General features: G+C 39.9%; 1 protein-coding gene across 2 annotated transcripts in view; it reads right to left on the bottom strand.

Annotated features, from left to right (window-relative positions):
• SMG6 (SMG6 nonsense mediated mRNA decay factor) overlaps positions 1 to 12,498 on the bottom strand; it is a 231,900-nt gene that overhangs the window by 99,933 nt on the left and 119,469 nt on the right. For both annotated transcript variants that reach the window (XM_082605367.1, XM_082605368.1), the window contains exon 13: positions 11,029 to 11,230. In XM_082605367.1, the coding sequence (XP_082461493.1) occupies positions 11,029 to 11,230 (202 nt within the window). The remainder of the gene's footprint in view (positions 1 to 11,028; positions 11,231 to 12,498) is intronic.

The following is a 12,498-nucleotide window of genomic DNA, read 5'->3' as shown; positions in this document are numbered from 1 at the left end:
TCGTTGCCTAATGGCCACCAACAGCCACCAAATTCCTAAAACACAGTAGTTCTTGGAGTGTGAAACCCAGACCATTGGCATCACCTGGGAACCTATTAGAAATCCAATTTTTCAGTCTCTCCTTCTAACTAATTAGAAACTCTTGGGGATGGGGCCGAGCAAGTTTAACAAGCCCTCCAGGTGGTTTTGATGAATGCTAAGTGTGAGAACCAATACCCTAGAATAAAAAGAACACCTGGGCTTCCCTGGTGGAGCAGTGGTTGAGAGTCCGCCTGCCAATACAGGGGGCACGGGTTCGTGCCCTGGTCTGGGAGGATCCCACGTGCCGCGAGGCGGCTGGGCCCGTGAGCCATGGCCGCTGAGCCTGCGCGTCCTGAGCCTGTGCTCCGCAGAGGGAGAGGCCACAACAGTGAGAGGCCCACATACCGCAAAAAAAACAAACAACAACAACAAAAAAACAAAAAAACACCTAGTGGTTGAACTATCCATAATAGCATGGGCCTAAAGATAACTGAGTCAACAGTGTCCATTTGGGGAATTAGATTTATAAATTAGGCAGTAACTGATATAATCTGAAGGGACTGAAGTAAATGGAAGTGGTAATTAGCAATTCTATAAGATTTATATACAATTAGTAAAGAGGTGAGAGACAGCACACAAAAAAGGTTAGGGAGGGCAACAATGAGTAGACAGAAATGCACAATACAAACGATCAGTGCCAAAGGGCCACTGGTGAAATGAGTCATCAAACAAAGTGGCCCATCACAGTATTTTTGCACCTAAAGTGAGAAGAGGCAAAAAGAAAAGAAAAGAAAAAAAAAAGACTATTTTTTGAGATATAAAACCAGAAGACTTTTCAAAACACTGTATAACTTTTACTAAGTTTATACCAATATCAAAGGCTCCTTTGATTAAACAGGCAAAATAGAGAAGGAAATAAATATAGCTTATAGTTCATTTCTAAAAATCTGGCTGGAAACAATTTTTCCTTAGATATCTACAGACTGAGAGAGAGGGAAGTGCAAGAAGGAGAAACTAATTCAGAAGTTGAAAACAAAAGATCTTATCCAGCATGGTGCAACAAAGCAACGTACATGTCTTATTGCCTAAAAAATACAGTGCTCTCCCTTCCAAGTTTCCAAAAGTTCTTATCTCATTCAGTATAAAAATAAAACACCTCTTGTACAAGGGTAACCAAAGAAAGTTCAAAAGTTATTCATAAAAAGCTTTTACAAATCATTAAGAAAAAAATGGATAAGCATTCTAATGGTAAAACAGGCAAAGAACATAAGGTAATTTATAAAATGTGACACCAATACATATAATTAGTAAGCATAGTACTTAAAAAAAATCAACCTTATTAGTAATCAAAGTATGAAAATCAAAACAATGAGATGCCAGTTTTTGCCCATCTTTGGCAAAGTTACAAAAAAGTCAAACTATTCATGATTAGTGAGGATGCTAGATAACAGATACGATATTCTGCAGTTTAAACAGCTATATACCTTTTTTGGGGGGGCAATTTGGCATTATCTATCAAAAGGCTTAAAAATCTGCATACCCGCTTTGACCTAGTAATTCCACTCAAAAATCTGCCTTACGAACTGATAAAAGGGATATGTAAAGATTGCCTGAGATGGCATCATTTATAAAAGTGAAGAGTCAGTAACTTTCTAAAATGCCTAATGATTAAGAACTAAAAATATTATGGTATGCCCATACATGTTAATATAATGCAGCCATTAAAATTCACACTGTGAGTGAACATGGAAATATATTCAGGATATATTTATTGCTAAGTGAACAAGGTAGATTACAAAACAGTATATACAGTTTTATTCTATTTCTGTTAAAAAGCAAAAAACTTTGCATATATCTATCTGTCCATCCTTCTATCCAGCCAGGATAGAAGATAGAAAGATCAAGGAATCTTTCATTTTCCTTATTGCTAATATTGATTTTTCTAATATTTCTTTAAATGAACATCTATTTTGTAATACAAAGAAAGACTTTAATAGTAAAAAAAAAACTTAAAAAGCATACATTTCTGAGTTAAATAACTCTACTTCCAAAATCCCAACTGAAGTGACCAAACTGAATACACAGAGTATATCCCCCACTCCCCATGATGCCTCCTTTGTCTACTGTGTTCACAGCAAGGGCCACGGAATCTAGAATAGCTCGACGCATAGCAGTCAATAGCTATTAAATGGGAAAATGCCATCCATCTGCCATAAACCATAAAGAATTACTGCCAGATGGATAGAGGATAGCTGGAAACAGGTCATTAAGAGCCAATTCACAGCTTCCCTTCCTAAGAGAGCAACTTAAAAGAAAAAAAATTTTCATTTTGCTTGATGTTAGTATGTAGATGTGGAATTGATTTTTGTATACTGACTTTATATCCAGCAACTTTGCTAAACTCACTTATTAATCTGAATAATTTATCCTTATTTTCTACGTATGAATCACATTATTTGCAATTAAAGATAGCTTTATTTTTTTCCCTTTCCAATCGTCTTTTTAGTACTTTATCTTATCTTACTGTACTGGTTAGAACCTTCAACATAAGCTGAATGAAACTGGTAATTAATCACCCTTATCTCTATTTCTTGACATGCTTGGTGGTAATACAGTTGCTCACTTTGTGATGAGTCTTTTTGTTTTACATATTTCCATACGTATATTTCATAGTGAAAAAGGTTAAAAAAGAAAAAGAAAGCAGCAAGAGAAGAAACCATGAAGAGCCTGGCAAAATTCTCCAGTTTGGAAGGGTCAATTAGTTTCCTACTGCTGCTGTAACAAAATACCACAAATTTAATGACTTAAAACAAAACAATTTATTATTCTACAGTCTGAGAGATCAGAAGTCCTAAACTCAAGATGTTGGCAGGGCTGTGTTCTTTTTTTTTTTTTTTTTTTTTTTTTGCGGTATGCGGGCCTCTCACTGTTGTGGCCTCTCCCGTTGCGGAGCACAGGCTCCGGATGCGCAGGCCCAGCGGCCATGGCTCACGGGCCCAGCCGCTCCGCGGCATATGGGATCCTCCCAGACCGGGGCACGAACCCGTATCCCCTGCATCGGCAGGCGGACTCTCAACCACTGCGCCACCAGGGAGGCCCAGGGCTGTGTTCTTTCTGGAGGCTCCATGGGAAAATCTGTTTCCTTGCCTTTTCTAGTGTCTAGAGGCCACCTGGCATTCCTTGGCTTATGGTCTCTTCCTCCATCTTCAAGGCCAGCAGAGTACTATTTCCAAATCTCTCTCTCTCTCTGTGACTTCTGGTTCCATCACCACATTTCCCTCTTCTGACCCTGACACTCCTGCCTCCTTGCAAGGACCTTCGTGATTACGTTAAACCACCTGGATAATCTGGGGTCATCTTCCCATCTCAATATCCTTAACTTAAACACATCTGCAAAGGCCCTTTTGCCTTGTAACGTAACTTATTTAACAGATTTTGGGGAATAAGATGTGGACCATCTTTAGGGGAGGGCATTATTCTGCCTACCACAAAATGTGAGGGTATGGGGGCAGATGCAGAACACCACTTGGAAGACTTCACTGCTACAAATCAGTACCAATCACAATCAACAGTTCAGAGAGGCCCAAATAAATGTAAGTGGGAAGTGGCCGGAGGGTGGAAGTTCTTCTTGACATGGTAGGCCACAGCTCCAGGAAGGAGGTCAGAAATTGCTATATCATTTATGTGAAACAGAAACTGGACATGGGATACTCATTCTGGTACAGTAGCTCCATTATATACAGGAAAGAAAATGTAGAAAATAAATTCATATGTTGAGAATGCACACCACCTGGCCTCCGCCCCAGCCGCTTCAGGGTGGTGACTTGGTAATACAAACATATATCAACCAGTTTTTGACTTGAGAAGGGGATTCTAAATGATATTTGTAGGTAAAGAAGGCATCCAGTGAGAATCTACCTAACCTGTTGTGGAGAAAATATCAGAACTGAGTAAACCTTTCTTTGTTCAAAGAAATATAAAAGGCCAGAATCAGATTGTAGAAATACAAGTGGGGGCCTATGAAAAGAGTCTGCAAGATAAAAAAGGGAACAGAGCATGCAAAGAGAGAGAGAAATAGAGAATACTTGGGGGAAAAATGTTAGCTGACGGAGACAGTATCTGCTTTACTCTTACAATTGGATTTTTAAAATCATAGATTCTGTGAAGTATGCTAAAAAATAAATGACAAAACAAAACAGATAAAGGAGACCTTGGTAAAAGGCAGGCAAAAATATAAACATTACAGGATAAGATAGGGAAAAAAAGTAAGGCAACGAATAATGCAACAGCAGACTTAAGAACTGAATTAGAAGCAGTAAAGAGTAGAATCAGCACTATAAAAATCTGAACCAATTAAAGACAGGAAAAACTTGAGAAACCTTCCGAGATTGCAGAGGCAAAGCAAAAAGGGATTAAAATGATGACAGAAAAATAGGTACAGGACGAAGAACAGAGATCTAACATACATGTTAGGAGAAAAGAAATTACTGAAGAAAAGAACAAACACAACATTAGTAATCAAAGACATGGGAGATGAAAACTTTTCTGATCTAAAGATAGAATTGCATCTGCTTATTTAAAGAGCTCATTATGTGCCATGAAAAATTAAAGTACAGAGTCCAGTACTAAACAAATCCTCAATTTGGAATTCAAGATTTAAAGAGTTGTAAGTTACCCGTGCTGTATGAAAAAAAAAAAAAAAAGTTTACCTACAAAGGAAGAAAAACCAGACTTTTCTCCAATTTTTCCTAACCATTAATGCAATGGAATAATAGCTATTGTTTTAAAGGGGAAAGAAGTTGACCTAAGCTAAGTTGCCATTCATGTGCAAGGGCAAAATAAGAACACTTTCAAAACACAAGTGTTCAAAAAGTAGTCATGAAGAATGTCCTCAATATACTGTTTAACGAAAAGAACAAAGTAAGGAAGAGAATGTATATCGCACTATCATTTTGATCATATATATATATATGTTTATAAATATGTTTCAATGGGCATAGAAGTGGTCTAAAAAGATAAATATCAAATTGTTAACAGTGGTTATCCCTAGAGGGTGACTTTGACTATATATTTTTTTGAATTGTTTGACCCTTTTGCTTGAGTATGTATATTACTACTGTATTTCACAAAAATCACCTTCATTTTTAAAAAGCCTCCATGTTATCTTTGCTGAAAAAAATTCTACAATGTTGCATCTGAATAACAGATGAATCAAAGTAAAGAACATAAGAATGGGAAAGCCACAGAATAAAAAGACAAAAATGGTGAAAACTGAACACTGAAAACACTTACTATAAAATTAATTCGAAATAACTATTGTAAATTTAGAAACAAAATGCAACTGTGTGAAAAAGAAAATACATATTGTAAACAGTCCTAATTTTCACATCTTAAATATGGGATAGTCAACTGTTTTTTTTTTCCCCCTTTCACTCTTGATGTTGATACTTTGAGAATAGAAGATTATGTATGTTTTTCAAAAAATTAGTCACTGGTAGCACTTAAAATTAATATTTTCCAGACCACCAAAAAACAAAGGCAACATTTCCCCCCAAACTATATATGTATCTATGTATATATGTATATGTATGTATGTATATATACGTATGTGTATGTGTGTATAAAAACAAGGGTGTTTAAAAAACATAAAATAAGAACAAAGCATATACTGTATGGTCCCAATTTTATGAAAGGAAAAGAATAAGTACACACATATAAGCATGGGGGCAGGGGAAAGACTGAAAGGACATATATAAAACCTTAACACCAGTTAATTTTAGGTGGTAGTTTGTAGGTGATTTTTATTTTCTTGTGCTTTTCTATATTTTCTATTTAAAATATTTGGGGGTAATTATGTGCAAAACAAACATGCCAAAAATATCATTTAACAAACAGACAAGCCAATAGTTTCAAAAGTTGAACAATTTAGGTGCAGTGGTTAAGAATCCTCCTGCCAATGCAGGGGACGTGGGTTCGAACCCTGGTTTGGGAAGATCCCACATGCCGCGGAGCAACTAAGCCCATGCGCCACAACTACTGAGCGTGTGCTCTAGAGCCCGTGAGCCACAACTACTGAAGCCCACGCCCCTAGAGCCCGTGCTCCACAACAAGAGAAGCCACTGCAGTGAGAAGCCTGTGCACCGCAACGAAGAGTAGCCCCCTCTTGCCGCAACTAGAGAAAGCCCGCGCACAGCAACGAAGACCCAACGCAGCCAAAAATAAAATTAAAAAAAAAAAAGTTGGACAATTTAAACCTCACCTTTAACCTCAATTACATATTTTATTAATGACAAAGCTTCCTGGGATCCTACATCCAGATAGAAAGCAAAGATTACTGTAAGAATGAATGGGATGTGATCGTGAGACTTATAACATCACCATATAATATGACCTGTAATTTATTCCCTAATCAAGCCAAAGGGTGGCCCCGGCATTAGCTTGTTGGAAAGTTCTTCACTTAGTTCTTGATGAGATAATATGGGAAGGAAGACAAAGAAGATCACATGGATTAATCTTCCTGGGGATGCTAGAATGAGGATTGCTTACATCTATTTATGACATCAACGTTTTGCTTATCATTAAATGGCTAGACCTTTAGAGCCTAAGGAAAGACACAGCCTGTCACTAAATAAATCCTTGTTCAGTACCACCTATAGCTATACAATCACATGCATTTATTTTGAAGATGACAATTAAGCTTTTTTGATATTGACTAACATATAACATGAACTTAACATCTTTCTCCTAAAACAGTTTACTTTTTATCACTTCTCCTATCTGCCTATAGGGCTACTGGGGTTTCAATGAGGAAATATGTGTAAAGAGCTTAGCACGGTGCCTGGAACATGATTATTGACTGAAAAATCTTTATTATTATTATGGTTTGATTACTTTTTCAATCACTTATGCTTATTCAGTATAATGCAGCAGAAAGGACATGGAGTTTTATTTATTTATTCCTTTAAAACTTGTTCTTATGGAAAATTTCATATACATACAAAAGTAGAATACTATAATAAACTCCATGTACCCATTATTCAGATTTAATAATGATTAATATTTGGCCTTTTTTTCCCCATCTACACTCCTGTCCACCTTCCTCCCCACATTATTTTGAAGCAAATCCTAGATGTCAAACCATTCATAAGAACATGATGTTCTGAAGTCATACAGACAAGGATTCTAATCCTGTACTTCCTCACTTAGCTACATAACCTTGGATAAGCTACTTAACCTCTGAATTTAGGTGCCGAGCAGCCACTCAACGAACCTAAGATCACTTTCTCCTAGTTGGCTCTAATTTTCAGCATCTGTGATGTTTCTCTCTAAATGTAACCAGCTCCACTCTATTGCTTTTACCTTAATCTGTACTCTTTATCTTACTTTTGGATAATCCCAACAGCAACCTGTTTTCTCACCTCTTACTCATCCCATACCTGGGTTTTCTACTATGGTTTGTTTCTTTCAGGCAGAATATTAATCCTGTAAGATGTTCAGTAAATCAGAAAGATCAAGGGTGAAGCAAGGTTGGGAAAGATAGCAAAGCGTATCCCCCTCGCAATGTACTCCACATTAAAACTCCAAGAAGTCTTTCAGTAATGGATTCTGTCTAATATTGTGTTACCCTAACTTACATGATTGTGAAACTCTTTTTTTTCACCTATTAAGAACCTATAAAACTAGAGTTTCATGGAACATGCTTGGGAAATACAGTGATAGGTTAATGCCAAATCAGTGCTCCTTGAGCAATGCCTTCATTGGGAAACTACCAACTCTACAAAATTTCAAGAGTTCCTTCTATAGGTTCAAATTAACTTAGGTTCCTTCTCACATCTTTGTATATGCCGTAAGTTGTCTCCCAAACTAGGAGGGTGTTTGCCTTGTATGTCTGGATTTCTCGTGTGTGTGCAGGTGTGTAATATAGGCCGCTCAGTGAATGCCTGTTGAGTGAGTACCCAGGCTAGACCGAACATGTGACAAATCTCCACCAGCAGTGAAACTGCTCATGTTGCTGCTACAAAGTCCTTGAGATACTTTACATTTCTTAATAGTGAACACTAGAAGCTGGAGAAGATGTCTATCTTCTTCAGATACCTAAAAGGTCAAGAGTTCCTAAAAAGTCCCTCTGGACACATCCATACTAATCTTCCAGGTCAACCATGGAGATGTTTCCTATGTTTCTATCATTCTTCACTCCTCTCTTGAGCCTCAGTTGTCTCTTTTATAAAATGAAGGCACGAATACCTACTTGGCAGGCATATTGTGAGGACTTAATGAAATACTGGACAGAATTACCTCTTCCTGGGACTGATACATGCTAGATATTCAAGAGATGTTATTTTTCTCTGCCATGGAGAATAAAGCAGAGAAAAAGGAAAAGGATGGCATGTAACATCTCATATAGGGTAGCCAGGGAAGACCTCTCCAACAAGGTGGCATTGAGAAGGCAGTGAGAGTGCCACACAGGTATCTGGGGACGGGGTGTTCCAGGTTAAGAGGAAAGCAAGTACAAAGACCCTGAGGCACAAGTGTGTGGCTTGTCTGAGGAACAGCAAGGACGCCTATGTGACTAGGGCATACTGGGCACAAGGAAAGCAGCAGGAGCTGGATCAGAGCGTGAACAAAGAAGTGACATGATCTTATTGATGTTTTAAAAAGATCATTCCAGTGGCTGTGTTGAAAACAGACTGGAGGGTAGGAGGAGGGAGGTATAAGAGAAACCAGTCAGAAGGCATTTTGTTGAATCGAACTAGGGTGTAGTGGTAAGAAAGAGTTGCATTTGCGTTTATTTTGAGGGTAAGGAAGACTTGGATTGCTGATGGATTAGTTATGGAGGTGTGAGAAGAAGAGAGGAGCGAAGGATAACCCCAAGAATTTTGACATGAGCACCCCCAAAGTCAAAGCTGCCATTTACCGAGATGGGAAGACTGAAGAAAGACCAGGTTTGGGGGAGATGTTGTGTTGGGCACACCTATTTCACAGTCCTTGAAGTGGAGACCCACCTTAGTCTCAATGGGCTGTGACTGCCCCAGGCAGCCTGTGATTCACGACCACAGGCTGAGGGCATGGACCACTGCCTCTGTGTTCTTCTTGCCAGGTCATATATTGTATTTACCATATACTGTACCATACACATGTATCATATGCTAACACCAAAGCTGGGAGAGCTGATGAGAAAACAGGGCTTAGCAAGTCTAAAGCTGGACAGGACTCCTTCCTTGTTCTGCACTGAAAGACAGCTGACCCAATTGCCAACTCCCAAAAGCACCTTCCAGAGTCAAGACCACCCTGTGATCACAGAAAAACAGTACGTACTAGGATTCCCCTGGCCCAAGCCATGGCTACCCAGTTTCTCTTCCAACTCTTCTAACTGAACATCTTCCACAAAGTCTGAACTTTGTTAGCTGTCCTCTGCCTCACACACTACAACTCTCCATTGTTATTCCCTTCTGAGACTAGAAGAGCAGGATTTTATTCCAACTTTTCATTGGAAAAGCATAAAATGAGTACTCCTCTCAAGAGACAAAGGTTTTCACATTCCCGATATTAGCCATTAAATGTACCCAAAAAGTATGAGTTTTTGATATGTCAATGTCTAGAACCCTTATCTACGTATAGAAATGTAACCATAGGGAATATATGAAAAAAATTCTGCTATAAGGAATCAGCTGTTTATAGTAGTTCAAAAATTCAGGACAGTCCCTTGGTTCAATAAAGCAAAGACTGGTTAAAGAAATCTTGGCACAGAAAAGAATACTAAGTGATCATCAAAAAAGATTCCAAATAAGAATACATTAAAAGATACTACATGCGAAAAGCAAATTATAAATAACATGTATAATATGACCCCCAGTTTTTTTGTTTAAAAAGAAGTGTGTGTTTATACCATAAGTTAAATATGATTGTATATAATTAGCAAAAATAACAGTTGTGTTACCAGTTGGTAGAGGGATTGTGGATACGTTTTTCTTCTTTTTACTTGTCTACAAGGAACATATATTCTTTTTTCACTAAGAATGAGTTAAAAAAATTTTATATTCAACATAAAATCTCTCATATTTGTAGTTTATGCTTAGAATTTAGTTTTTACTATCTGACATTAAAAAAAACAAAAAACAAAAAACAACTACCTACACCTCTATACATACTTCATCTAGGTCAAAAGACTTCCTTCTGAGAAGCCACTTGTGGACTCTCCACCTAAAGGCTCTCCTCTAGGGGATGTGATGCTACCAACTCCACAGAGGGGTCAGTCACTGAGTTCCCCTGCTCAGCACAGGAGACCCTGCTCCCAGGGTCTGTGGGCACGACTTCCCCAGCCTAGCAACCGCTACACAGGAATGTGAAGCAGAATGGACTGCTCGACTCTCCACACCTGGCCACCGACCCAACTGTTAAGCAGAGACTACGAGTTCCACAGTCCCCACCAGGGCAACAGGCAATGGGCTTTGTTTTCTATAAACAGACAAGACAAGGAAAAAGTTCAGGTTAAAACACAGTCCTCGGAGGAAGAAAAATAGAAACCAGGCAGCGGGGAATGCTTCATACTCCTAAAAGCTTTTTTTGTAAGTTAACACATGGTGTCTGCTTCTCTCCAGTCACCTATTTATCACTCTCCTCCTTAGAGAAGGGAAAAAGCCCTGGCTGTTTTCCTAGTGCAGAGTTTTGTGGCTGGGGGGGAGGATGAAAGGGGGGAGGAAGGAGGGTGCTTTAAGCATGATGCAAACCATTTGGAGCTGAGTGAGAGCACTGCCAACACAAGCCGCGCTATTTACACAAGTGAGGAAATGATCGTATACACAACATGCCAGGGAGCGCACACACACACCAAAGGAAGTCGAGAGGGCAGAGCGGGATGTCAGCGGCTAAAAGGTCGATATTTTCCCTTAACACCCTTCTCAATGACTTAATCATGTTCCGTTTGCACAGAAAACTTCCCAAGAATAAAAAGGTCTGGAGAATTAAGAGGAGGGGTGAATGGGGAGGGATGTTTGGCCTGGGGCTGACCTTATCCGAGGTTTTCTCCACGTAGCAGGGGTCCTGAGGGGCAGCCAGCAAGGGTACAAAGCCCGAGAGAAGCCGATCCTCTTCCAGGATAAGGAGGGTGAGGTCATCGTCCGGGTCCTTGTACAGTGGCACCTCAGACTGATTCACTGCAGTCAGTATGTTACAGAAATCAGCCAGCATCGACCAGACATCCACAGCAACCCTGTGAGAAAGAAGGTAAGAAAAGAAGAGCAGCTCTAAAGAGGGACCAGTTAAAGTATTCTAAGCAGTTGTGGGCAGGGAGGGACTCGTGGCACTTGCTGTCTACGGCTGGCATCTGCCAGGAAATCTAACCCAAAACGCTAGGATACAAAATTGCGCCCGTGGCAGTAATCTGGTGTGTGTGCGTCCATCTATGCAAAGTTGAAGTTGATTAGGGGGAGTTTTTAATCCTAACCAGAAAGGAAAAAGAATTTAAGAGAATCAGTTGCCTAATGCAGGTCCTGTCACCTTTCCAGACAGTGTGCCTGAGACACTTACTCAAACACTCAAGACAACCAGTGCCTGAGGCAGCTCCCAGAATTCCCCTACTCCTGTCCAGCCAAGTATATGCCACACAGACAGCAACACAGTGCCAATCTCCCCTCCTCCCACACAGCCAGAGGGGCCAGTCACACCAGGCAAAGAGTCATGTGGTTATTACCTCCCACCCCAGTCCCCTACAATGCTTTAGAAGTCTCTTCCTACATATAAGTAGGAAAACAATCAAACATACCCACCAAAAGCCACATTCCTGGCCTGCCAAGATCTTCCCAGGAGGGTAAAACTTCCCATGCATTTCAGCCGACAAACCAGTATCAGTGTTGTCTTGGCCATCCCTCTCCCTCTCCTCTCCCTCACCTGTGGAAGGTTAGATATAGGGTGACCAACTGTTCTGGTTTGCCTGGGATTTGTCCCAATTTTAGCACCCAAAGTCCCATGTCACCAGAAACCCCTCAGTCCTGGGCAAACTGGGATGGCTGCTCATTCCTAACTGCACATCACCAAGTCCTGCCTGAACCTAAGAAATCTTGAAAATGCAAAGTCTAGCTCTCCCCATTTCAAACTCCAGGGCAGAATTAGAAAAAGAAGGTTCATTTCTCTGTCACCATCATTTGTCAAAGATCTACCATGGTTCATATCCCTGCTTTGATGGGTGCTAACGATCCTTAAGAGCTTTCTTTTTTGCCTGCACAGGACGCAGCTCAAATAGCCAAACTGTAGTCAGATCCAGGGCTTGCCAAATCTATAGGCCCTGGGCTGTACAAGACTTGGTTTCCTTTTCCAGAAGACTACCTTAACCAGGGACTCTGGAACAGGGAGTGCCCTATGGATGCTAAGCTGTACTCTAAAAGGAGTGAGCTGCATAGAAGAACAAAGAAAAGCTTTACAATTAGGCTCAAGAGGTGGAGCGGCAAGAGGCAAGAAGCAAAGAGAGCTGTAAGAGCGAGC

This window comes from Mesoplodon mirus (genome assembly GCF_964341445.2).
Source record: "Mesoplodon mirus genome assembly, chromosome: 18".
In the NCBI taxonomy this organism is placed as follows: Eukaryota; Metazoa; Chordata; class Mammalia; order Artiodactyla; family Ziphiidae; genus Mesoplodon; species Mesoplodon mirus.
Note: the sequence above shows the minus strand (reverse complement) of the source record. Positions and strands in the feature narration are given on the sequence as shown.